Source organism: Scyliorhinus torazame, chromosome 9 (assembly GCF_047496885.1).
Source record: "Scyliorhinus torazame isolate Kashiwa2021f chromosome 9, sScyTor2.1, whole genome shotgun sequence".
Lineage (NCBI taxonomy): Eukaryota > Metazoa > Chordata > Chondrichthyes > Carcharhiniformes > Scyliorhinidae > Scyliorhinus > Scyliorhinus torazame.
In genome coordinates, this window is record NC_092715.1 from 262,828,221 (window position 1) to 262,853,118 (window position 24,898).

Here is a 24,898-nt window from a genome sequence, read left to right on the forward strand (position 1 = left end):
ATTACGCATGCGTATTACGAGAGCGCCGCCTTGCTGGGGAGTGGGTCAGTGGATACTCGGCGCGGTGGCCGCCGGGCAGAAGTCAGGCGCGTTCGTGTTGAACAATTTTTCTTTTTCAATTTTTCTTAGAAACGGAGTAGCGAGGCGCCAAGTTTAAGCTGCACGTCAGCTCTTCTGAGAAGTGTCTCCTGGGCCCTGGTGTGGCAGGTGGCTTGGCTGAAGATTCCTGAGCTGAGGCTTTGGGCCTGTGCAGTCCAGGCTCCAGCAACCCTGCTGCAGGCAGGTAGTACTTCAATATCAGGGGCAGATTCGGGGATAACTCTCTTAGAAGGAACCTGGACAATAATTTAAAAGTTAAAAGAAACAATGCAGGGTATATGGGGAAGGAGTAGGGCAGTGGCTCTAATGGGATAGCTCTCCAGAAAGCTGATATACGAATAATGGGCTGAATGATCTTCATTCTCCATTCGAATCAGCTCTGCTAAATATTTAGATTTATGACAGAAGACTTTATATTAAATACCTTCTACGTGCCTTTGCAAGCATCATGGCTGTCAGTGGGTTTCATTCTTCTCCTGCGGCAAGAGTGTTTGTGTGTCCACTCCAGAAGACTTGTGTACATGATCCAGCTCCAGTACGATTGGATTGTTGTGTTACTTGGAGGGGTTGTCTTGCAAATATGATGTTATCTGAGGCCCTGGTTGCCCTCTCAGGAATGCAACCTGGTAACTGTAACATTACCATACGACATAGGAGCAAATTAGGCCATTTGGACCATTAAGTCTGCTCCACCATTCAATCATCCCCATTCTCCTGCCTTCTCCCATTAACCCCTTATTAATCAAGAACCTATCTATCTCCATTGTACTCCACAGCCTTCTGCGACAGAGAGTTCCACAGAGAGCTGTGGGACCTTCTGTGCATAATCTGGCTGCCCCTTTTCCTACATTACAACAGTGGCTGCACACTAACATTGGCTTAGTACTTTGGTATTATGGAAGGTGCTATATAATTGCAAATCATTTTATTTCTCTCAATTTGACTGATCACAGCCAAAAATAACGTTTGCTTCCTCTCCATTGTTACTGTTTTACCTGATGTTTGCACTTTATGTAGTTTAACGACTTGGATTCAGAAGCCTAACTGGTTGTTTAAATTGTAGCTACTACATTCTGAATTCTCCCTCCATGTACCCGAACAGGCACCATAGTGTGGTGACTAGGGGATTTCCGCAGTAACTTAATTGCAGTGTTAATGTAAACGTACTTGTGACAATACACATTATTATTATTACCTTTTTAAGGGAAGTTGTTGAATTGTGTACATACATTAGGTATTGGAGCTGTGTGCACCCACAGTATATGAAACATTAGTTAGAGCCAAATTATTTCTGATTTTAATAATTTAATGCACTACAGTAACACCAATTTGCATTATTTGGTGCTTTTAATACCATAAGGTCTGACGTACTTCACAGGAGTGATTGTGAAACAAAATTTGTGAAACAAAATTTAACCGTGATCCATGTAAGGGGATAATAGATCAGTTGACCAGCAGCTTGGTGATTTCAAGGAGTATCTTAAAGAAGAAGAGGGAGGTAGAGAATTTTAATGAGGAACCACCAGTTTTTAGCCTAGGCAGCCCTAGGCTTGGATGCCAGTGTTGGAAAGCTGGGATGAAGGCGTGGCCAGAATTGGAGGAGTGCAGTTGTAAGGCTAGAGGAGATTAAGTATACAGAGGGCGACCTTACTGAGTGTAATTTAATTTTTTGTCTTCCAGCATGATGCGGGTTTGTTGGTTGGTGAGTAAAGATGGGAGGCACCAACCGATACGACTGGCGCACTCGGTTTGCGTGCTGATTGGAAGAAGTCCTGAAACCCAAATTACAGATAAAAAATGCTCACGGCATCAAGGTAACCTCGCCAGTTGGTTTGACGCTGCTTGTGCTATAATGAATAAATACAAAACTGCTGATTAAAGCCTGTGCTAAATAGATTCCTTGCATTTGTTAATGAGAAAACGGGTAAAAATGGTAGAATAATCACCAGCATTTTCAGTCTAATTAAAATGGAGGCAGAGCTGGGCAGCAAGGCGGCGCAGTGGTTAGCATTGCTGCCTCACGCCGCTGAGGTCCCAGGCTCGATCCCGGCTCTGGGTCACTGTCCGTGTGGAGATTGCACATTCTCCCCGTGTTTGCATGGGTTTCGCCCCCACAACCCAAAGATGTGCAGAGTAGGTGGATTGGCCACGCTAAATTGCCCCTTAATTGGAAAAAAATGAATTGGGTACTCTAAATTTAAAAAAAGAAATGGAGGCAGAGCTTTTGTTCTGAAACCATTGAAAAAATGCTTCATCAAAAGATGAGGTGCTGTTTCTTGAGCTTCGTTAGGACAGAGAAGTCAGGGAATTAAAATGACATGTGGCCACAAACTCAGGGCCATGCTTGCAGACTCAACGGAATTTTTCTGCGTTGTGATCATTCAGTCTGAATACCACGTGACCCAAAATCAAACACTCTCCATGTGATCCTGTTCGCTAAATGATAATCATGAACTATTTTAATACTGTGTATAAACAAAGTTAGCTTAGTATATGAATTGAGTAGGGGACTGGTGAGCTCAGTTGGCTGGATGGCTAGCATGTGATTCAGAACAACGGCAACAGTGCAGGTTCGATTCCTGTTCCCACTCGGGTAGACTTTGGCACCTGTCTCTTCGCCATGGCTCCCGAGAGTGGATGGCAATGGCAAACCACCACAAAGAAACAAAACTGCAAGATAAACAGCTCAGGATGAAGCATCAGTGGACAATGAGCCAAGAAGTTGCTTTGGGGAGAGCACACAAGTGAAATGGATTGAGTATGAACTCTAAAGCACTGGTCGTCAGAAGTCACACTGGAACAAGTAGATATATTTGTGTACCTACAGTTTGACTAAATTTATTGAGCCATGGCAGGAGTTGGGGAGGGCAGGGATTGGGGTCAGATGTATATGTTACGAGTATTTAGTGTTGCCAACTTTTAACTTGCTGATGAGCCCTGGGACTTGTATTAGATTTATTAATGTCTGTACTTTTTTAGTGTAGCTTTCAATATGTAGACTTTATAGCAAAGAGTACCAGCAATACAATAAAATCCACTGAGTCTCAAATTAGTTCTAAAGAGGCTGGCACAGGCATGATGGGCTGAATGGATTTCCTGCACTGATTCGTATGATGCCCCAGATCTTCCGGTCTTTGGCTAGTCAGAGACCGGACATAATCCCCAGGATATGCAATGGGATCTCTCGGACGTTCTGATGCACTGACTCTGTGGGAATTGCTCAGGAATTTTGAACGTCTGATGGGCAATTACCCTGTTTCCTAGGCCCCTGCCCAACTCTTTCGTTAGAGTCACAGACTTTGTACAGTTCCAACTTATTTGCCTGGATAAATACCCAGGAAATGTTTGAAAATTCCTATAACTGCTGGGTAACTGCACAACTGACCCCCCCCCAAACTCTCAACAACCCCCCCCCCCCCCCACCAAGTTGAAGTGACATGGCTCAACCTCACTAACCTACTCGTCCACCCACCCTGATCCCCCAAACAAACCACTCCACTACTCCCTTGACCCAACTTCACCAGCTCAGCCTTCCCCGTCTCGACCTCACTACCCGCTCATTAGCCACCCTTCACCTTCCCCACACTACCTACTTATCCTCCCTCCTCTACCCTGTCTCCCATCCTTATGTCCTTACCCACCCTATCTCCCTGATCTTATCCCCCCCTTACTCAACTTTTCCCAGTAGCTTTCCAAAGAAGCTTTGGGATATTTGAACTCTCTACTTAGCAGCTGGTGCTGTAACTGAGGATGTGCCATCTGCATGGATTTCCCTTTGCTCTCTGTGAGGGTTGCTGTATTGAGTCAGTTTGGAAGGATCCTCCATCGGTTGTTGGCCAGAAAAATCAGTGGACAGTAAGCAGGTATGTTACTGTCTGTTCAGGATTAGAAATAGGTTTCCGCTCCTGATTGGAAGACTTGGGTCTACAATTTTGTGAAGTGTCAGAAATTAGGCTAAATGGGCAGCACGGTGGCCTTGTGGATAGCACAATTCTTTCCAAGAGCCGGTGCAGACTCGATGGGCAGGGTGGCCTCCTTCTGCACTGTAAATTCTATGATAATTCTGTGAATGGGAAAATGAGAAATTTAAAGGTAATTTCAGCGGATGGGGAAAATTAGTTTATAACTGTTTGTCTATTGTTTTCCAGTACAGCTGAAAGCAGATTACAATAAGGGATATGTTCTTGTAAAACAGGTATAGTATCTGTGCTTTGTTTCTTTAGTGTGTTTTTATGTGGCTAATGGACATGTTCAAATTTGAGGGGCTTTGAAACTGTTCTCACTGGCAGGAGGGTTGGTAATCAGAATTAAAATAATTACTTTGGAGACTTGGCGAAAGAACCCAGAGGGGGAGATGTATTTTAAGCAATGGTTAATGGGCTGAAATGTTCTGCCCATTTTAAAAAAAAGCAGGGGGTTTTGAGACTAACTCTGGTCAAAGAGCCAACACTGAAATGATGAGCAAAATGGCCTCCTTCTGTCCATGATCTTCTTTAAGTATGGCCTTAGATTAAATTACGTTGCCTAAATCATTGACTGGCATAAAATGCTTACTAAAAAAGTTGCTGAAATGTGTGTTGGTCGATATGCTTCCTTGTTGCTTTAGATGCACATTCAGTGAAGAACAATTACTCAATTCAGAAAGTTGGTTAAATTCCCACAAGTTGATTGATTAAAATAATTCCTGGCTTAGCTGGATGGATGAAATGGTGGAATCAAATGTAAGTAGGATTAGGTCCTGACATCTTTACTGAGTCATTATGGCCCTGTTCTGTTGTGCCTGATTGTGTACTTCCAGTTAATGCTGGCCCAGCCAGCGACTCGACATCTATATCCCATAAATAAAGCCCAAATAGGTGGAGACAAACTAGCATTAGAAATAATCACTTCAGACAAAGGACTCTGGAAGGGGCATCACATTTGAGGTGATGGAAATGGAAATCTGTTGTGCCTGATTATGTACTTCCAGTTAAAAGTCTGACTTGAAGCGTTTGAGGCTTAAATATCTACATACCACCTCTCAAAACAGGATTGGATAAATAATTCTAAGGCAAGGTACTATGGAAGCTTCAAGCGTGAAATCCAAACAGAAAATTTCTGGAAATACACTGTAGCTTTCGAAAACTAATTATATTTTGTTTTCCCCTCCTCCCTCACCTCTCCCTGTCTCCAAAGTTGGGTATAAATCCAAGCTATGTAAATTCTGAAGATTTGGGAAGAGATCAGGAGGTGAAGCTAATGCCGGGACAGATCCTTCACGTTGTTAATCGGCAGTACCCGTACACCATCCAGTTTGAGGGAGAGACTTCAGAGAAGGAGAGGCTGCCGCCAAAGAGACCACACAAAGAAATTTCTCCAGACAGCAGCGCCAATACTTTGAATAAATATCTTAAGGCCAAAGACTCCAATCCAAGGGAGCAGCACACGTTTAACACTAAGCCCAAAGAGAAGAACCAGGGCGGGCACACAGGAGAAGATAGCAGCAATTCAATGACTCGGATCAACTCCGCTGAGGCCTGCGGGAGAAACGTAATTGATGGGTTGGGTTTAACTTGAGTCCTCTTACCAGTGGTATGTTTGAAATAGCCCCACCTTCATTTACTGTGTGCGGAGTCTGCATGTTCTCCGTGTCTCCGTGAGTTTCGTCCGGGGGCTCCGGTTTCTCTCTCAAGTCCCGAAAGACTTGCTTGTTAGGTGAACTGGACATTCTGAATTCTTCCTCAGTGTACCCGAACAGACACTGGAGTATGGTGACTAGGGGATTTTCACAGTAACTTCATTGCAGTATTAATGAAAGTCTACTTGTGACAATAATAAAGATTATTATTGTATCTCATTGCCCAACACCTTGGTGGGATTTCATAGAATCATAGAATTTACAGTGCAGAAGGAGGCCATTCGGCCCATCGGGTCTGCACTGGCTCTTTGAAAGAGCACCCTACCCAAGGTCAACACCTCCACCCTATCCCCATAACCCAGTAACCCCACCCAACACTAAGGACAATTTTGGACACTAAGGGCAATTGAGCATGGCCAATCCACCTAACCTGCACATCTTTGGACTGTGGGAGGAAACCGGAGCACCCCGAGGAAACCCACGCAGACACGGGGAGAACGTGCAGACTCCGCACAGCCAGTGACCCAAGCCGGGAATCGAACCTGGGACCCTGGAGCTGTGAAGCAGTTGTGCTAACCGCCATGCTACCGTGCTGCCCATATGAACCCATATCGCTAACGCATTAGCCTGGGCCTCTGGATTACTAGACAGTGACGCCATTCTCCTAAAGTTCTAGTTCTTTTTTTAAAGTTTAGAGTGCCCAATTCATTTTTTCCAATTAAGGGGCAATTTAGCCTGGCCAATCCACCTACCCGGCACAACTTTGGGTTGTGGGGTCGAAACCCATGCAAACACGGGGAGATTGTGCAAACTCCACACGGACAGTGATCCGGGGCCGGGATTGAACCTGGATCCTCAGCACCGTAGGCAGCAGTGCTAACCACTGTGCCGGCCTCAAATAAACAAAATTAGGTGTACAGTGGCGTAGTGCAGGCATTGTCAAGCTTTGGGGCGCAACCCGTGGGCGGGTGTCGGGAGGGTGTCGGAGCCGTCGTCGCGGCGCTCCCGATCACGCAAATCGGCGTGCAGCAGCCGGCATTTAACTATGCCGGCTGCAAGCAGCTTTCAAAATGGCCGCGAACATATTTTTAAAATTTGCATTGATGATCGGGCATGCATGCACAGTGCGGCCGCATTTTTATAATATGGCCGCCGCCTTTTTCTTTATAAGTTCGGGGGGCTAAAGGGTCCATTGGGGTCAAAAGGAGCCCAAACCATTTCCTCCATTTTTGTCAGCAAAAAACAAGGCAAGAGAAAATGGTGGGTTGCGAAGGTTGTCCGGCGTGGGCAGCGAAGGTCGGCCGGCGTGGGCCGCGAAGGTTGGCCTGCGGGGGTTGCGAAGGTCGGCAGGGTTGTGTCCCGAAGGTTGGCAAAAATGGGTTTTCAAAAAGTTTGAAAAATACTGGCCTAGTGTTATGTTACTCCACCAGTAAGCCAGAGGCCTAGACTAATGATTCAGGCACTTGAGTTTTAATCCCACCTCGCCAGCTTGGTAATTTTAAATTCAGTCAATGAAATAAGGATGGAATAAAAGTAATGGTGACCTTGAAACGACTCGATCGTTGTAAAAACCAATCTGGCTCACCAATGTCCTTCAGGGAAGGAAGTCTTATCATCAAAGAACAAAGAACAAAGAAATGTACAGCACAGGAACAGGCCCTTCGGCCCTCCAAGCCCGTGCCGACCATACTGCCCGACTAAACTACAATCTTCTACGCTTCCTGGGTCCGTATCCTTCTATTCCCATCCTATTCATATATTTGTCAAGATGCCCCTTAAATGTCCCTATCGTCCCTGCTTCCACTAACTCCTCCGGTAGTGAGTTCCAGGCACCCACTACCCTCTGCGTAAAAAACTTGCCTCGTACATCTACTCTAAACCTTGCCCCTCTCACCTTAAACCTATGCCCCCTAGTAATTGACCCCTCTACCCTGGGGAAAAGCCTCTGACTATCCACTCTGTCTATGCCCCTCATAATTTTGTATACCTCTATCAGGTCGCCCCTCAACCTCCTTCGTTCCAGTGAGAACAAACCGAGTTTATTCAATCGCTCCTCATAGCTTATGCCCTCCAGACCAGGCAACATTCTGGTAAATCTCTTCTGCACCCTCTCTAAAGCCTCCACATCCTTCTGGTAGTGTGGCGACCAGAATTGAACACTATACTCCAAGTGTGGCCTAACTAAGGTTCTATACAGCTGCAACATGACTTGCCAATTCTTATACTCAATGCCCCGGCCAATGAAGGCAAGCATGCCGTATGCCTTCTTGACTACCTTCTCCACCTGTGTTGCCCCTTTCAATGACCTGTGGACCTGTACTCCTAGATCTCTTTGACTTTCAATACTCTTGAGGGTTCTACCATTCACTGTATATTCCCTACCTGCATTAGCCCTTCCAAAATGCATTACCTCACATTTGTCCGGATTAAACTCCATCTGCCATCTCTCCGCCCAAGTCTCCAGACAATCTAAATCCTGCTGTATCCTCAGACAGTCCTCATCGCTATCCGCAATTCCACCAACCTTTGTGTCATCTGCAAACTTACTAATCAGACCAGTTACATTTTCCTCCAAATCATTTATATATACTACAAAGAGCAAAGGTCCCAACACTGATCCCTGTGGAACACCACTGGTCACAGCCCTCCAATTAGAAAAGCATCCCTCCATTGCTACCCTCTGCCTTCTATGGCCTAGCCAGTTCTGTATCCACCTTGCCAGTTCACCCCTGATCCCGTGTGACTTCACCTTTTGTACTAGTCTACCATGAGGGACCTTGTCAAAGGCCTTACTGAAGTCCATATAGACAACATCCACTGCCCTACCTGCATCAATCATCTTCGTGACCTCCTCGAAAAACTCTATCAAGTTAGTGAGACACGACCTCCCCTTCACAAAACCGTGCTGCCTCTCACTAATACGTCCATTTGCTTCCAAATGGGAGTAGATCCTGTCTCGAAGAATTCTCTCCAGTAATTTCCCTACCACTGAAGTAAGACTCACCGGCCTGTAGTTCCCGGGATTATCCTTGCTACCCTTCTTAAACAGAGGAACAACATTGGCTATTCTCCAGTCCTCCGGGACATCCCCTGAAGACAGTGAGGATCCAAATATTTCTGTCAAGGCCTCAGCAATTTCCTCTCCAGCCTCCTTCAGTATTCTGGGGTAGATCCCATCAGGCCCTGGGGACTTATCTACCTTAATATTTTTTAAGACACCCAACACCTCGTCTTTTTGGATCACAATGTGACCCAGGCTATCTACACCCCCTTCTCCAGACTCAACATCTACCAATTCCTTCTCTTTGGTGAATACTGATGCAAAGTATTCATTTAGTACCTCGCCCATTTCCTCTGGCTCCACACATAGATTCCCTTGCCTATCCTTCAGTGGGCCAACCCTTTCCCTGGCTACCCTCTTGCTTTTTATGTACGTGTAAAAAGCCTTGGGATTTTCCTTAACCCTATTTGCCAATGACTTTTCATGACCCCTTCTAGCCCTCCTGACTCCTTGCTTAAGTTCCTTCCTACTTTCCTTATATGCCACACAGGCTTCGTCTGTTCCCAGCCTTTTAGCCCTGACAAATGCCTCCTTTTTCTTTTTGACGAGGCCTACAATATCACTCGTCATCCAAGGTTCCCGAAAATTGCCGTATTTATCTTTCTTCCTCACAGGAACATGCCTGTCCTGTATTCCTTTCAACTGACACTTGAAAGCCTCCCACATGTCAGATGTTGATTTGCCCTCAAACATCCGCCCCCAATCTATGTTCTTCAGTTCCCCCCTAATATTGTTATAATTAGCCTTCCCCCAATTTAGCACATTCATCCTCGGACCACTCTTATCCTTGTCCACCAGTACTTTAAAACTTACTGAATTGTGGTCACTGTTACCGAAATGCTCCCCTACTGAAACATCTACCACCTGGCCGGGCTCATTCCCCAATACCAGGTCCAGTACCGCCCCTTCCCTAGTTGGACTGTTTACATATTGTTTTAAGAAGCCCTCCTGGATGCTCCTTACAAACTCCGCCCCGTCTAAGCCCCTGGCACTAAGTGAGTCCCAGTCAATATTGGGGAAGTTGAAGTCTCCCATCACCACAACCCTGTTGTTTTTACTCTTTTCCAAAATCTGTCTACCTATCTGCTCCTCTATCTCCCGCTGGCTGTTGGGAGGCCTGTAGTATACCCCCAACATTGTGACTGCACCCTTCTTATTCCTGATCTCTACCCATATAGCCTCACTGCCCTCTGAGGTGTCCTCTCGCAGTATAGCTGTGATATTCTCCCGAACAAGTAGCGCAACTCCGCCTCCCCTTTTACATCCCCCTCTATCCCGCCTGAAACATCTAAATCCTGGAACGTTTAGCTGCCAATCCTGCCCTTCCCTCAACCAGGTCTCTGTAATGGCAACAACATCATAGTTCCAAGTAGTAATCCAAGCTCTAAGTTCATCTGCCTTACCCGTAATGCTCCTTGCATTAAAACATATGCACTTCAGGCCACCAGACCCGCTGTGTTCAGCAACTTCTCCCCGTCTGCTCTGCATCAGAGCCACACTGTCCCTATTCCCTAGTTCTCCCTCAATGCTCTCACCTTCTGACCTATTGCTCCCGTGCCCACCCCCCTGCCATACTAGTTTAAACCCTCCCGTGTGACACTAGCAAACCTCGCGGCCAGGATATTTATGCCTCTCCGGTTTAGATGCAACCCGTCCATCTTATACAGGTCACACCTGCCCCGGAAGAGCTCCCAGTGGTCCAGATAACGGAAACCCTCCCTCCTACACCAGCTGTTTAGCCACGTGTTTGTCTGCTCTATCTTCCTATTTCTAGCCTCACTGGCACATGGCACAGGGAGTAATCCCGAGATTACAACCCTCGAGGTCCTGTCTTTTAACTTTCTGCCTAGCTCCCTGAACTCCTGCTGCAGGACCTCATGCCCCTTCCTGCCTATGTCGTTAGTACCAATATGTACAACGACCTCTGCCTGTTTGCCCTCCCCCTTCAGGATTCCCTCTACCCGTTCGGAGACATCCTGGACCCTGGCACCAGGGAGGCAACATACCATCCTGGAGTCTCTTTCACGTCCACAGAAGCGCCTATCTGTGCCCCTGACTATAGAGTCCCCTATTACTATTACTCTTCTGCGCTTTGACCCTCCCTTCTGAACATCAGAGCCAGCCGTGGTGCCACTGCTCTGGCTGCTGCTGTTTTCCCCTGATAGGCTATCCCCCCCGACAGTATCCAAAGGGGTATATCTGTTCGAGAGGGGGACAACCACAGGGGATTCCTGCACTGACTGCCTGCCCTTTCTGGTGGTCACCCATTTCTCTGCCTGCACCTTGGGTGTGACCACATTTACATAACTGCGATCTATGACGCTTTCCGCCACCTGCATGCTCCTAAGTGCATCCAATTGCTGCTCCAACCGAACCATGCGGTCTGTGAGGAGCTGCAGTTGGGTGCACTTTCTGCAGATGAAGCCATCCGGGACGCTGGAAGCCTCCCGGACCTGCCACATCTCACAGTCAGAGCACAGCACCCCACTAACTGACATTGCGTCAATTAATTAAAATTAAAATGTCTTTTTTTTTAATACTTTTTTTAAAATTGCAAAGTTACTGTCAACTATCTGTTTCCTAGCACTAGATTTCTAATAGAAATGCGATAGCTAACTATAATACTCTCCGATCTCTGGTTTAGATATCCTCTAAATTATAATTAAGTTATTATGTTTAATTAGTTCCCAAATACTCAAATTTTTTTTAAAATTTAGGTTAGAATCCCAACCAGAAACTCTGGCCACAGCTTTTCTGTGATGTCACTTCAGTTTCCCCCCGACACACACAATTTGAAAAAAGGTATAAAAGTAAAAATCACTTACTTACCTTCTGAGTGTCTGAGATGTTCTCAGGTTCTCTCGCTGACAGAGACTGCTCCTCCACCTCCGATCCTTGACCTGCACAATGCTAATAATAAAATAATAATATAATATGGCACTTACCTTACACGTGTAGTGTCTCGGGTTTCCTCTCCACCAGAATTTATTGGTTGGGGGGGGGGGGGGGGGGGGGGACTTGCCAGAGGTCGAACTTCCGGTTCCCGCCTTATATAAAAACAAATAAAACAGAAAAGAAGAACAGACACGGGACCAGGCAAGGCTTTTTAAATTCACTACTCACCTCCCAGAAGGCCTCTGCGCACCGCTGCCGCCGAAATCCAAAGGGCTGCTCCTGTAAAGGTAAGGCTTTTTAAATTCACTACTCACCTCCCAGAAGGCCCCTGCGCACCGCTGCCGCCGAAATCCAAAGGGCTGCTCCTGTAAAGGTAAGGCTTTTTAAATTGACTACTCACCTCCCAGAAGGCCCCTGCGCACCGCTGCCGCCGAAATCCAAAGGGCTGCTCCTGTAAAGGTAAGGTTTTTTTTTAAACTAAGTACTCACCTCCCAGAAGGCCCCTGCGCACCGCTGCCGCCGAAATACAAAGGGCTGCTCCTGTAAAGGTAAGGGTTTTTAAACTCACTACTCACCTCCCAGAAGGCCCCTGCGCACCGCTGCCGCCGAAATACAAAGGGCTGCTCCTGTAAAGGTAAGGGTTTTTAAACTCACTACTCACCTCCCAGAAGGCCCCTGCGCACCGCTGCCGCCGAAATCCAAAGGGCTGCTCCTGTAAAGGTAAGGCTTTTAAATACACTACTCACCTCCCAGAAGGCCCCTGCGCACCGCTGCCGCCGAAATCCAAAGGGCTGCTCCTGTAAAGGTAAGGCTTTTTAAATTCACTACTCACCTCCCAGAAGGCCCCTGCGCACCGCTGCCGCCGAAATCCAAAGGGCTGCTCCTGTAAAGGTAAGGCTTTTTAAATACACTACTCACCTCCAAGAAGGCCGCTGCGCACCGCTGCCGCCGAAATCCTTGCCCAGTCTGGCCTGGAGGTGACCCCAGTTGGCTCTGAAAGGACCAAGCCACTTGATTGTATTCAACAAGGCAGCTCACTATCACTTTCTCGAAGGATATGAGGGATTTCACCAACATCTGCAGTGAAGAAAATAAAAGGAAATGTTTCTCATGATTATCTAGAAAGTGGGATATCGTCCAAATTGGATAAATGTCATTCCTACTTTGTTCCTTTAGGATTTTCAGGGAATGTGGAGCCAGGGACTAAAAGTTTCCATGCAGGATCCAAAAATGCAGGTACAAATATTTATTCTCCCAAAAATCCCACCTAAAATAATCATGGTTTTATTTGTAGCACATTTGGTGCAAATAACATTTCAATTTTTACATTGCTTTTATTGGTCAATGAGACTTATTATTTTTCTTCCTCCGGCAGGTGTATAAAGATGATACAGTTGTTGTAATTAGGGACAAATATCCAAAGGCCCGTTTTCATTGGCTGGTTTTGCCTTGGGAGTCCATCGCCAATCTGAGGGCTGTGAAGAGGGATCACTTAACTCTACTCCAACACATGCATCAAGTTGGCCAGAAGCTGGTGCGAGAATGTCTGGATTCTGACACATTGAAATTCCGTTTGGGTTATCATGCTATTCCTAGCATGAGGTGAGAGGAGTTTGATTTCACAATGACACCCGTGGCCAGCCCTTGGCTGGAAGCAGCTAAAACTGCAGCATGCTCCAGGATTTCACAGTGACTAGTCAGTAGAGCGAATACCTGGAGAATTTGGTTTTCCTGTCCCATCTGTAATTGTATTAAAACACACAGATTTAAATTAACCTGCGGACTGTACGAAGTTGGGCAGGCATTTATAATGATGCCTTATTGTACCCCTCAGAAACATTATGTGCACGTATAGTGAGGTAGTCACACCGCAGGCTCAGACTCTGCAGGTAGGAAGGGAATGGGTGACCACCAGACAGAGCAAGAGAGCTAGGCAGATAGTGCAGGAATCCTTTGTGGCCATTCCCTTGCAGAACAGATATACCGTTTCGGATACTGGTGAGGGGAATGGCCTCTCAGGAAAACAGCAACAGCCAAACCTGTGGCACCACGGTTGGTTCTGCTACAGAGGGGAGGGCTAATAAGTGTGCCAGTGCAATTGTAAGGGGAATAGACAGGCGTTTCTGTGGCTGCAAACGAGACTCCAGGATGGTATGCTGCCTCCCTGGAGCTAGGGTCAAGGATGTCTCGGAGCGGGTACAGGACATTCTGGAGGGGGAGGGTGAACAACCAGTGTTCGTGATACACATTGGTACAAACGACATAGGTAAAAAAGGGGATGAGGTCCTAAAAGCAGAATACAGGGAGCTAGGAAGGAGTTAAGAAATCGGACCTCTCAGGATTACGTGCTAGTCAAGAGTAGAAATAAATTGCTGCCTCACGGTGCCGAGGTCCCAGGTTTGATCCCGGCTCTGGGTCATTGTTCGTGTGGAGTTTGCACATTCTCCCCGTGTTTGCATGGGTTTCGCCCCCACGACCCAAAGATGTGCAGGCTAGGTGGATTGGACACTCTAAATTGCCCATTAATTGGAAAAAATGAATTGGGTACTCTAAATTTATAAACAAAAAGTAGAAATGACAGGATATATTGGATGAATACGTGGCTGAAGAGATGGTGTGAGGGGAGGGTTTCAGATTCCTGGGGCATTGAGACCGGTTCTGGGGAAGGTGGAACCGGTACAAACTGGATGGGTTACACCTGGGCAGGACTGGGACTGATGTCCCTATTTGCTAGGGCGATTTAGGAGGGTTTAAACTAACATGCCAGGGGGATGGGAATCAATGCAAGGAGTCCCAGAAAGAGGGAGCAAGGACAAAAAAGAAAAGGTAGAAAAGTGATAGGTGGAGAAACCAAGGGCAAAATTCAAACAGGGCAAAAGAGAAAAATATTGGGAGCAAGACAAACAATGTAAAAAAGAAAAACTTAAAGGCCCTGTGCCTTAATGCACAGAGCATTTGCAATAAAGTGGATGAACTAATCGCGCAGATAGATATAAATGGGTACTATATAATTGGGATAATGGAGACATGGCTGCAGGGTGACCAGTGATGGGAACTGAATGTCCCAGGATATTCAGTATTTAGGAAGGACAGGTATAAAAGAAAAGGTGGTGGCGTGGCACTGCTGGTTAAAGAAGAAATTAACGACTTCCGGGTGCGGCGATGACCAGCTGAGTCGCACGTTTCGGCAGCTCCCTGTGAAACGGACTTTTGGGCTCTTGATAGGAGCCCCAACGGCAATTTTGACGGCTAAAAACACTGTGCGGTAAACCAGAAGGGAATCCCCCCTGGATACGGATGGAAAAAGGAGGAGAGAGTGGCCAGATTGCAGTGGATCCTTTAGAACAGCGGCAAGGAAGGCAAGCAAAAACCAAGATGGCGTCGGAAGGTGGCAGTTTCACATGGGGCCCTGAACAACAAGAGTTCTTGAAATGCTGCGTGGAAGAGATAAAAAAGGAAATGAAGAAAGAGCTGTTGGCCCCGATACTACAGGCGATTGAAGGGCTAAGGAGGAACAAAAGACCCAGGAGCGGGAGCTTCGGGTCGTGAAGGCGAAGGCAGCTGAGAATGAGGACGATATACAGGGCCTGGTGGTGAAGACGGAGATACAGGAGGCACATCAGAAACGATGTGTGGAGAGGTTGGAGGCACTGGAAAACAACGCAAGGAGGAACAACCTGAGGATTCTTGGTCTTCCTGAAGGTGTGGAGGGTGCGGACGTCGGGGCATATGTGAGCACGATGCTGCACTCGTTAATGGGAGCGGAGGCCCCGGCGGGTCCGTTGGAGGTGGAGGGAGCATACCGAGTTATGGCGCGAGGACCGAGAGCAGGAGAAACTCCCAGAGCCATAGTGGTGAGATTCCTCCGTTTTAAGGATAGAGAAATGGTCCTTAGATGGGCGAAGAAAACTCGGAGCAGTAAATGGGAGAACGCGGTGATCCGCGTTTATCAAGACTGGAGTGCGGAGGTGGCGAGAAGGAGGGCGAGCTTTAATCGGGCCAAGGCGGTGCTTCATAAAAGGAAGATAAAATTTGGAATGCTGCAACCGGCAAGACTGTGGGTCACATATCAAGTGAGGCACCACTACTTTGAGACGGCGGATGAAGCGTGGACTTTTATTGTAGAAGAAAAACTGGAATGAGTGGATTATTAAAAAGAACGTTTGGACAAAGTGGTGGGGCGAATGTGGGGGGCGAAGAGGGGTTTTATGTTCTAATCCTGCGGTGTGGTAACTTTTCTCTCTCCCACAGGGGGTGATGGGGGGAGGTGGGGAGGGAGAGGAGATGGGGCGTTGGCCATGGGGGGCGGGGCCAAGGGAGAAGCGCGGGCTTGGCTCCCGCGCTATGATAATTATGGTGGGAACAGAGAAGCAGGAAGGAGGGGGCGTCGCACGGTGCGAGCCGTGGTCACGGGGGGAAGCCGAGGTCAGCCAGAGTTTGCTGACTTCTGGGAGCAACATGGGGGGAGTAATTACGCTAGCGGGGGGTCTAGCGGGGGGGGTGGGAGGGGGGAATTACTGGGTTGCTGCTGCTGGGGAAAGGGGGGAGCGGGTACGGGAGAGGATGGGCGGGGGGGGGGCGCCGCCTGGGGGAGATACAGCTGCGTGGGAACTGGGTGAGAAGCTGGAAAAAGATGATGGCTAATCGGCAAGGGGGGGGGGGGGGGGGGTGGGAAGCCCCCCAACTCGGCTGATCACGTGGAACGTGAGAGGGCTCAACGGGCCGATAAAGAGGGCACGGGTACTCGCACACCTTAAGAAACTTAAAGCAGATGTGGTTATGTTACAGGAAACGCACCTGAAACTGATAGACCAGGTTAGGCTGCGCAAAGGATGGGTGGGGCAGGTGTTCCATTCGGGGCTAGATGCGAAAAACAGGGGGGTGGCTATATTAGTGGGGAAGCGGGTAATGTTCGAGGCAAAGACTATAGTGGCGGATAACGGGGGCAGATACGTGATGGTGAGTGGCAAACTACAGGGAGAGACGGTGGTTTTGGTAAACGTGTATGCCCCGAACTGGGATGATGCCAATTTTATGAGGCGGATGCTAGGACGCATCCCGGACCTGGAGACGGGAAAGCTGATAATGGGGGGAGACTTTAACACGGTGTTGGAACCAGGGCTGGATAGGTCGAAGTCCAGGACTGGAAGGAGGCCGGCAGCAGCCAAGGTGCTTAAAGATTTTATGGAGCAGATGGGAGGTGTGGACCCGTGGAGATTCAGTAGACCTAGGAGTAAGGAGTTCTCGTTTTTCTCATATGTCCATAAAGTCTATTCGCGCATAGACTTTTTCGTGCTGGGTAGGGCATTGATCCCGAAGGTGAGGGGAACGGAGTATACGGCTATAGCCATTTCGGATCACGCCCCACACTGGGTGGACTTGGAGATAGGGGAGGAAACAGGAGGGCGCCCACCCTGGAGAATAGACATGGGACTAATGGCGGATGAGGGGGTGTGTCTAAGGGTGAGGGGATGTATTGAAAAGTACTTGGAACTCAATGACAATGGGGAGGTCCAGGTGGGAGTGGTCTGGGAGGCGTTGAAGGCGGTGGTTAGGGGGGAGCTGATATCAATAAGGGCACATAAAGGGAAGCAGGAGAGTAAGGAACGGGAGCGGTTGCTGCAAGAACTTTTGAGGGTGGACAGACAATATGCGGAAGCACCGGAGGAGGGATTGTACAGGGAAAGGCAAAGGCTGCATGTGGAATTTGACTTGCTGACTACAGGCACTGCAGAGGCACAATGGAGGAAGGCACAGGGTGTACAGTATGAATATGGGGAGAAGGCGAGCAGGTTGCTGGCACACCAATTGAGGAAAAGGGGAGCAGCGAGGGAAATAGGGGGAGTGAGGGACGAGGAAGGAGAGATGGAGCGGGGAGCGGAGAGAGTGAATGAAGTGTTCAAGACATTTTATAAAAAATTATATGAAGCTCAACCCCCGGATGGGAGGGAGAGAATGATGGACTTTTTGGATCGGCTGGAAATTCCCAAGGTGAAAGAGCAGGAAAGGGTGGGACTGGGAGCACAGATCGAGGTAGAAGAAGTGGTGAAAGGAATTAGGAGCATGCAGACGGGAAAGGCCCCGGGACCGGACGGATTCCCAGTCGAATTTTATAGAAAATATTTGGACTTGCTCGCCCCGGTACTGACGAGGACCTTTAATGAGGCAAAGGAAAGGGGACAACTGCCCCCGACTATGTCAGAAGCAACGATATCGCTTCTCTTAAAGAAGGAAAAGGACCCGCTACAATGCGGGTCCTACAGACCAATTTCCCTCCTAAATGTGGATGCCAAGGTCCTGGCCAAGGTAATGGCAATGAGAATAGAGGAATGTGTCCCGGGGGTGGTTCACGAGTACCAAACTGGGTTTGTGAAGGGGAGACAGCTGAACACGAATATACGGAGGCTGTTAGGGGTAATGATGATGGCCCCACCAGAGGGTGAAACCGAGATAGTAGTGGCGATGGATGCCGAGAAAGCATTTGATAGAGTGGAATGGGATTATTTGTGGGAGGTGTTGAGGAGATTTGGTTTTGGAGAGGGGTATGTTAGATGGGTGCAGCTATTGTATAGGGCCCCAGTGGCGAGTGTGGTCACGAATGGACGGGGATCGGCATATTTTCGGCTCCATAGAGGGACAAGGCAGGGATGCCCTCTGTCCCCATTACTGTTTGCACTGGCGATTGAGCCCCTGGCGATAGCGCTGAGGGGTTCCAAGAAGTGGAGGGGAGTACTTAGGGGAGGAGAAGAACACCGGGTATCTTTGTATGCGGACGATTTGCTACTATATGTGGCGGATCCGGCGGAGGGGATGCCAGAAATAATGCGGATACTTGGGGAGTTTGGGGATTTTTCAGGGTATAAATTGAACGTGGGGAAGAGTGAGCTGTTTGTGGTGCATCCTGGGGAGCAGAGTAGAGAAATAGAGGACCTACCGTTGAGGAAGGTAACAAGAGACTTTCGTTACCTGGGGATCCAGATAGCTAAGAATTGGGGCACGCTGCACAGGTTAAATTTAACGCGGTTGGTGGAACAGATGGAGGAAGATTTCAAGAGATGGGATATGGTAGCCCTGTCAATGGCAGGGAGGGTGCAGGCGGTTAAGATGGTAGTCCTCCCGAGATTCCTCTTTGTGTTTCAGTGCCTCCCGGTGGTGATCACGAAGGCTTTTTTTAAAAGGATTGAAAAGAGCATCATGGGTTTTGTTTGGGCCGGGAAGACCCCGAGAGTGAGGAAGGGATTCTTACAGCGTAGCAGGGATAGGGGGGGGCTGGCACTACCGAGCCTAAGTGAGTACTATTGGGCCGCTAATATTTCAATGGTGAGTAAGTGGATGGGAGAGGAGGAGGGAGCGGCGTGGAAGAGATTAGAGAGGGCGTCCTGTAGGGGGACTAGCCTGCAGGCTATGGTGACAGCCCCATTGCCGTTCTCACCGAGGAATTACACCACAAGCCCGGTGGTGGTAGCTACACTGAAGATTTGGGGACAGTGGAGACGGCATAGGGGAAAGACTGGAGCTTTGGGGGGGTCCCCGATAAGAAACAACCATAGGTTTGCCCCGGGGGGAATGGATGGGGGATATGGAATGTGGCAAAGAGCAGGAATAACGCAACTGAAAGATCTATTTGTGGATGGGAAGTTCGCGAGTCTGGGAGCGCTGACCGAGAAATATGGGTTGCCCCAAGGGAATGCATTCAGGTATATGCAACTGAGGGCTTTTGCGAGGCAACAGGTGAGGGATTTTCCGCAGCTCCCGACACAAGAGGTGCAGGACAGAGTGATCTCAAAGACATGGGTGGGGGATGGTAAGGTGTCAGATATATATAGGGAAATGAGGGACGAAGGGGAGACTATGGTAGATGAACTAAAAGGGAAATGGGAAGAAGAGCTGGGGGAGGAGATCGAGGAGGGGCTGTGGGCGGATGCCCTAAGTAGGGTAAACTCGTCGTCCTCGTGTGCCAGGCTAAGCCTGATTCAGTTTAAGGTATTACACAGGGCGCATATGACTGGAGCGCGGCTCAGTAAATTTTTTGGGGTGGAGGATAGGTGTGCGAGGTGCTCGAGAAGCCCAGCGAATCATACCCATATGTTTTGGTCATGCCCGGCACTACGGGGGTTTTGGATGGGGGTGACAAAGGTGCTTTCAAAAGTAGTGGGGGTCCGGGTCGAACCAAGCTGGGGGTTGGCTATATTTGGGGTTGCACAAGAGCCGGGAGTGCAGGAGGCGAGAGAGGCCGATGTTTTGGCCTTTGCGTCCCTAGTAGCCCGGCACAGGATATTGCTAATGTGGAAGGAAGCCAAGCCCCCGGGGGTGGAGACCTGGATAAATGACATGGCGGGGTTTATAAAGCTAGAGCGGATTAAGTTCGTCCTAAGGGGGTCGGCTCAAGGGTTCACCAGGCGGTGGCAACCGTTCGTCGAATACCTTGCGGATAGATAGATGGAAGGGGAAAAAGAAGGCAGCAGCAGCGGCCCAGGATTTGGGGGGGGGGGGGGGGGGTGTAACTTGTGACAAGGCAGTTGCCAATTAGGGCTAGTTTTCATTCTTGTTATTTAATATTTATTCATTTTTTATTTTTTGTTTATAAAAAAAAATAGGTCATTGTTATTTGTGCTGTTATAATATTGTGTAAAGGATGCACAATGTACTGTGTTGGTTGACCAAAAATTTTCAATAAAATATTTATTAAAAAAAAAGAAGAAGTTAACACAATAGTGAGAAAGGATATTGGCTCTGACAATGTGGAGTCTGTATGGGTAGAGTTGAGAAATACCAAGGTGCAAAAAATATTAGTGGGTGTCATATATGGACCCCCACTGATGTTGGGAATGGCATTAAACACAAAATTAGAGATGCATGTAATAAGAGAATATAGGTCACCATGGGTGATTTTTATCTTCACATAGATTGGGCAAATCAAATTAGCCACAATGTCGTAGAGGAGGAATTCCTGGAGTGTATACAGGATGGTTTTCTTGACCAATAAGTGGAGGAACCAACTAGAGAGCAGGCCATCTTAGACTGGAAACTGTGTAATGAGAAGGGAATCATTGCCAATCTGGCTGTCCAAGATGCCTTGGGGATGAGCGACCATAACATAGAATTTTTTATCAAAATGGAGAGTGAAGTAGTTGATTCGGAGACTAGGGTGCTGAATCTTAACAAAGGAAACTATGAAGATATGAGGCATGAGTTGGCCTTGATAGATTGGGGAGAGTTATTTAAAGGGATGACAGTGGATAGGCAATGGCAAACATTTAAGGAACGCATGGGGGAACTGCAGCAACTGTTCATTCCTGCCTGGCACAGAAGTAAATGGGTAAGAGGACCAATCCGTGGCTTACAGATTGGCCAAGAAAAATAATAGATCTGAGGACTGGGAGCGGATTAGAATTCAGCAAAGAAGGACAAAGAGATTGATTAAGAAGGGGAAAATACAGTACGAAAGTAAGCTTGCAGGGAACATAAAGACTGACACTAAGAGTTTCTATAGATATGAAGAGAAAGAGATTGGTGAAGTGAACTGAATGAAAAATGAAATGAAAATCGCTTATTGTCACAAGTAGGCTTCAAATGAAGTTACTGTGAAAAGCTCCTAGTCGCCACATTCTGGCGCCTGTTCGGGGAGGCTGGTATGGGAATGTAGGTCCCTTATAGACAGAAACAGGGGAATGCATAATAAGGGACAAAGAAATGGCTGAGCAATTGAATACATAATCTTTTTATTGTCACAAGTAGGCTTACATTAACACTGCAATGAAGTTACTGTGAAAAGCCCCTAGTCGCCACATTCTGGTGCCAGTTTGGGTACACCGAGGGAGAATTCAGAATTCTCAGCTGGTACGGGAATTGAACCCTTGCTGGCCTTGTTCATACTTTTGTTCTGTCTTCACAAAAGAGGACACAAATCAGATACCAGAAATGCTGGAGAATGAAAGGTTTAGTGAGAGGGAAGAACTGAGGGAGATCAATATTAGTAGAGAAATAGTGCTGGGAAAATTGATGGGATTGAAGGCGGATAAATCCCCAGGGCCTGAGAATCTGCAACTCAGAGTGCTTAGTGAAATGAAAATCGCTTGCTGTCACAAGTAGGCTTCAAATGAAGGTACTGTGAAAAGCCCCTAGTCGCCACATTCCGGCACCTGTTCAGGAAGGCTGAGGTGGCTCTGGAAATAGTGGATGCATTGGTAGTCATCCTCCGGGATTCTATGGACTCTGGAACAGTCCCTGCAGATTGGAGGATAGCTAATGTCTCTGAATTACTAGTCCCATGACATTACCATGACACCACCATCTTTTAAATTGCCTATCTCTTAATCTGAGACTGTGCCCCCTAATTCTAGATTGTTCAGCCAGTGGAAACAATCTTTCATTATGTACCCCATCAAACCCCTTAAGAATTTTTTGTCTTTCACTGAGATTGCCAAAATTACACATCCTAATTTGGTCAGAGCATCGATTGTAAGATGTTGCAGTATTATAAGAATTAGATGATTTTGTAGAAAGCAGCCAGATATAGAACATTTAGTCACTTATTTTTCTCTCTCTCCTCCTGTGTCCTTTCACCAGCCACGTTCACCTTCACGTGATCAGTCAAGACTTTGATTCCCCCTGCTTGAAGAATAAAAAACACTGGAATTCATTTAATACAGATTATTTCCTTGAATCAGAAGGTAAACAGAGCTTCAAATTACATCATTGTGTGCCCATCGTTTCTGCATTGGGTGCCCTCCCAGTGTGTCTGCTGTGGCTCAGTGAATGGCATGCTTATCTCTGAATCGGAAAATTCTAGACTCTTAGGGGCAGCACGGTGGCGCAGTGGTTAGCTTGCTGCCTCACAGCGCCGAGGTCCCAGATTCAATCGTGGCTCTGGGACACTGTCCGTGTGGAGTTTGCACATTAGATCATAGAACATACAGTGCAGAAGGAGGCCATTCGGCCCATCGAGTGTGCACCGACCCACTTAAGCCCTCACTTCCACCCTATCCCCGTAACCCAATAACCCCTCCTAACTTTTTGGCCACTAAGGACAATTTAGCATGGCCAATCCACCTGACCTGCACGTCTTTGGACTGTGGGAGGAAACCGGAGCACCCGGAGGAAACCCACGCAGACACTGGGAGAACGTGCAGACTCCGCACAGACAGTGACCCAGCGGGGAATCGAACCTTGGACCCTGACGGTGTGAAGCCACAGTGCTAGTCACTTGTGCTACCATGCTGCCCTGAATTCTCCCCGTGTTTGTGTGGGTTTCGCCCAATCAACCCAAAGATGTGCAGGCTAGGTGGATTGGTCATGTTAAATTGCCCCTTAATTGAAAAAAGTTAATTGGGTACACTAAATTTAAAAAGAAAAAGAAAATTCTTGACTCTTTTACTCCAGAGCATAATCCCTGATGAGGTTGATAATCCCAGTGCAGTACTGAGGGAGTGCTGTACTGTCAAGAGGTGCCATCTTCTGCATGATATGAATCCCCAGCCTCTGACTTGCTCTTGTAGCCTCAGTGATATATATATATTGGCTGTTCTATTTGAGGTTTCTGGTCAATGATGGGGGGAAGTCAGTGATGGTAATGCTGTTGAATGTCATGAGGAGATGGTTAGATTATTTCTTGTTGAAGGTAGCCATTGCCTGGTACTTCAGCGGTATGAATGTTATTTTCTACTCATCCCAAACCGGAATATTATCCAGGTCTTGTTGCATGCAGGTCTAGACTAGTTCATTATCTGAGGTGTTACGAATGGTACTAACCACCGTACCCATCAGTGAACTTCTCCACTTCTAACCCAATGATGAAGGGAAGGTTATTGTGGAGGTAGCTGAAGAAAAAGAAAGGCAGGGGTGTGCCACTAGGTGAAGTGCTCTCTGAGAGGGTCAGCACAGACACAACAGACCGAATGGCCGCCTTCTGTGCTGTAGCCATTCTGTGATTCTATTCTCTCAGATGGTTGTGCCTAGGACTAGCCTGAGGAACTCTTGAAATAATGGCGTGGGATTGAAATGATCGGCCTCCAACAACCACAACTGTCCTCCTTTGTGTTCAGTGAAGCTGCAGCCAGTGGAGGGTTTTCCCTCTCACTCATGATGTGCCAAGAAGGGTTGAGAATCGACCAAGCTTATTTCACAAAAACACCCTGAACGAGAGGATGGGTCTCCCCTCCTTCGGTTCAGACAATATTCCAGACCGTTTCCCTGCTGTTGACTGGGGGCTTTTGCACCGTCCAGCTGACTGCTTTGGACCTTAAATGTTGCCAGCTTATTTCTTTTTATACAATTTGGACAAACAAGAAACTAAAAACCGTTCTTGCCGTTTAATAATACCAATGTAATGTTCATGCTTGTTTTTAAACTCCACTAGATGTGATGAAGATGGTAGAACAAGATGGAAAGGTGACAGTCAAGGATGGAATGGCTGAGCTATTAAAACGGCCACTTGTGTGCCATGTCTGCCAGCAGCAACAATCCACCATTCCACAGTTGAAAGATCATTTGAAAAAGCATTTGCCTTGAAATATTCAGCTGTCACCCCCCACCCCGTGTATCCACCAATCTCTCCAATGACCACGACTCTGGATTTCCATTCAGTATTCAGTTGTGCAGGTTAACGAGAACTTTTCATTAGTGACAGAATTAAAGAACGATGAAGCAATCTGGTGAAATACCCCCAGTTGTGTACTTGCGTCGTAACCTCAAATGACAAAGCTCTGTCATCTGCTCGCAATGTGGTCCCATTGGGGGACTATTAGTATTCAGCAGAAGACTCTTTTACGGTGTTGTTTGTAACCTGCATCTACCTGTGGAATGCGATGGATGAGTCAAACAGGAATTGTTCCAGTCCTGTGGTCAAATGTTAGTTACACACCGTATTTAAACCATTGCAGCACTGGTAAACACAAGTTATCTAAATCAGCCTCATCTCCCAAGAAAGGGGAAGTAGCAATTCCTGTATCGTCAGGAAAGATGAGGGGAGAGAGTTCTAAACATATGGTTCCAGTAAATGCTTCCACATTCCAATCAGACTGCCAATAAAATGTGTTGAAAACAGTTCTCTGAGAAATTTTATTTGGAGAAGGGTGAGCAGATTAATAGATTGTGGTTGATTTATAGAAAAAAACATGAATCTGAAACTGGAACAGTACAATATCCTAGTGAAAGGGAAAATGTATGATTTGATTTAATTTAACCTAATTTGTGTTAAATTGGTTACAAAAGATGAATTCTAATTT

At 47.3% G+C, this 24,898-nt stretch overlaps 1 protein-coding gene across 4 annotated transcripts; it reads left to right on the forward strand.

Annotated features, from left to right (window-relative positions):
* aptx (aprataxin) lies at nucleotides 1-24,716 on the forward strand. 4 transcript variants are annotated; one of them, XM_072517356.1, is made up of 8 exons: nucleotides 1-86; nucleotides 1,780-1,913; nucleotides 4,248-4,294; nucleotides 5,275-5,628; nucleotides 12,849-12,908; nucleotides 13,048-13,274; nucleotides 22,242-22,345; nucleotides 24,031-24,716. In XM_072517356.1, exons 2-8 carry the CDS (start codon nucleotides 1,781-1,783, stop codon nucleotides 24,180-24,182), a joined length of 1,077 nt encoding a protein of 358 aa, XP_072373457.1. In that variant the 5' UTR covers nucleotides 1-86; nucleotide 1,780; the 3' UTR covers nucleotides 24,183-24,716. The 4 variants fall into 4 exon arrangements, with proteins under 4 accessions (XP_072373457.1, XP_072373455.1, XP_072373456.1 ...); XM_072517354.1 differs by having other exon boundaries at nucleotides 29-283; XM_072517355.1 differs by having other exon boundaries at nucleotides 29-279.
* Nucleotides 24,717-24,898: the final 182 nt, after the last annotated feature.

Coding starts and splice junctions, on each gene's coding strand:
- aptx (XM_072517356.1), top strand. CDS start 1,781: ATGATGCGGGTTTGTTGGTTGGTGAGTAAAGATGGGAGGCACCAACCG. Junction 4,295..5,274: donor GATATGTTCTTGTAAAACAG/GTATAGTATCTG, acceptor CTGTCTCCAAAG/TTGGGTATAAATCCAAGCTA. Junction 13,275..22,241: donor CATGCTATTCCTAGCATGAG/GTGAGAGGAGTT, acceptor TCCTTTCACCAG/CCACGTTCACCTTCACGTGA.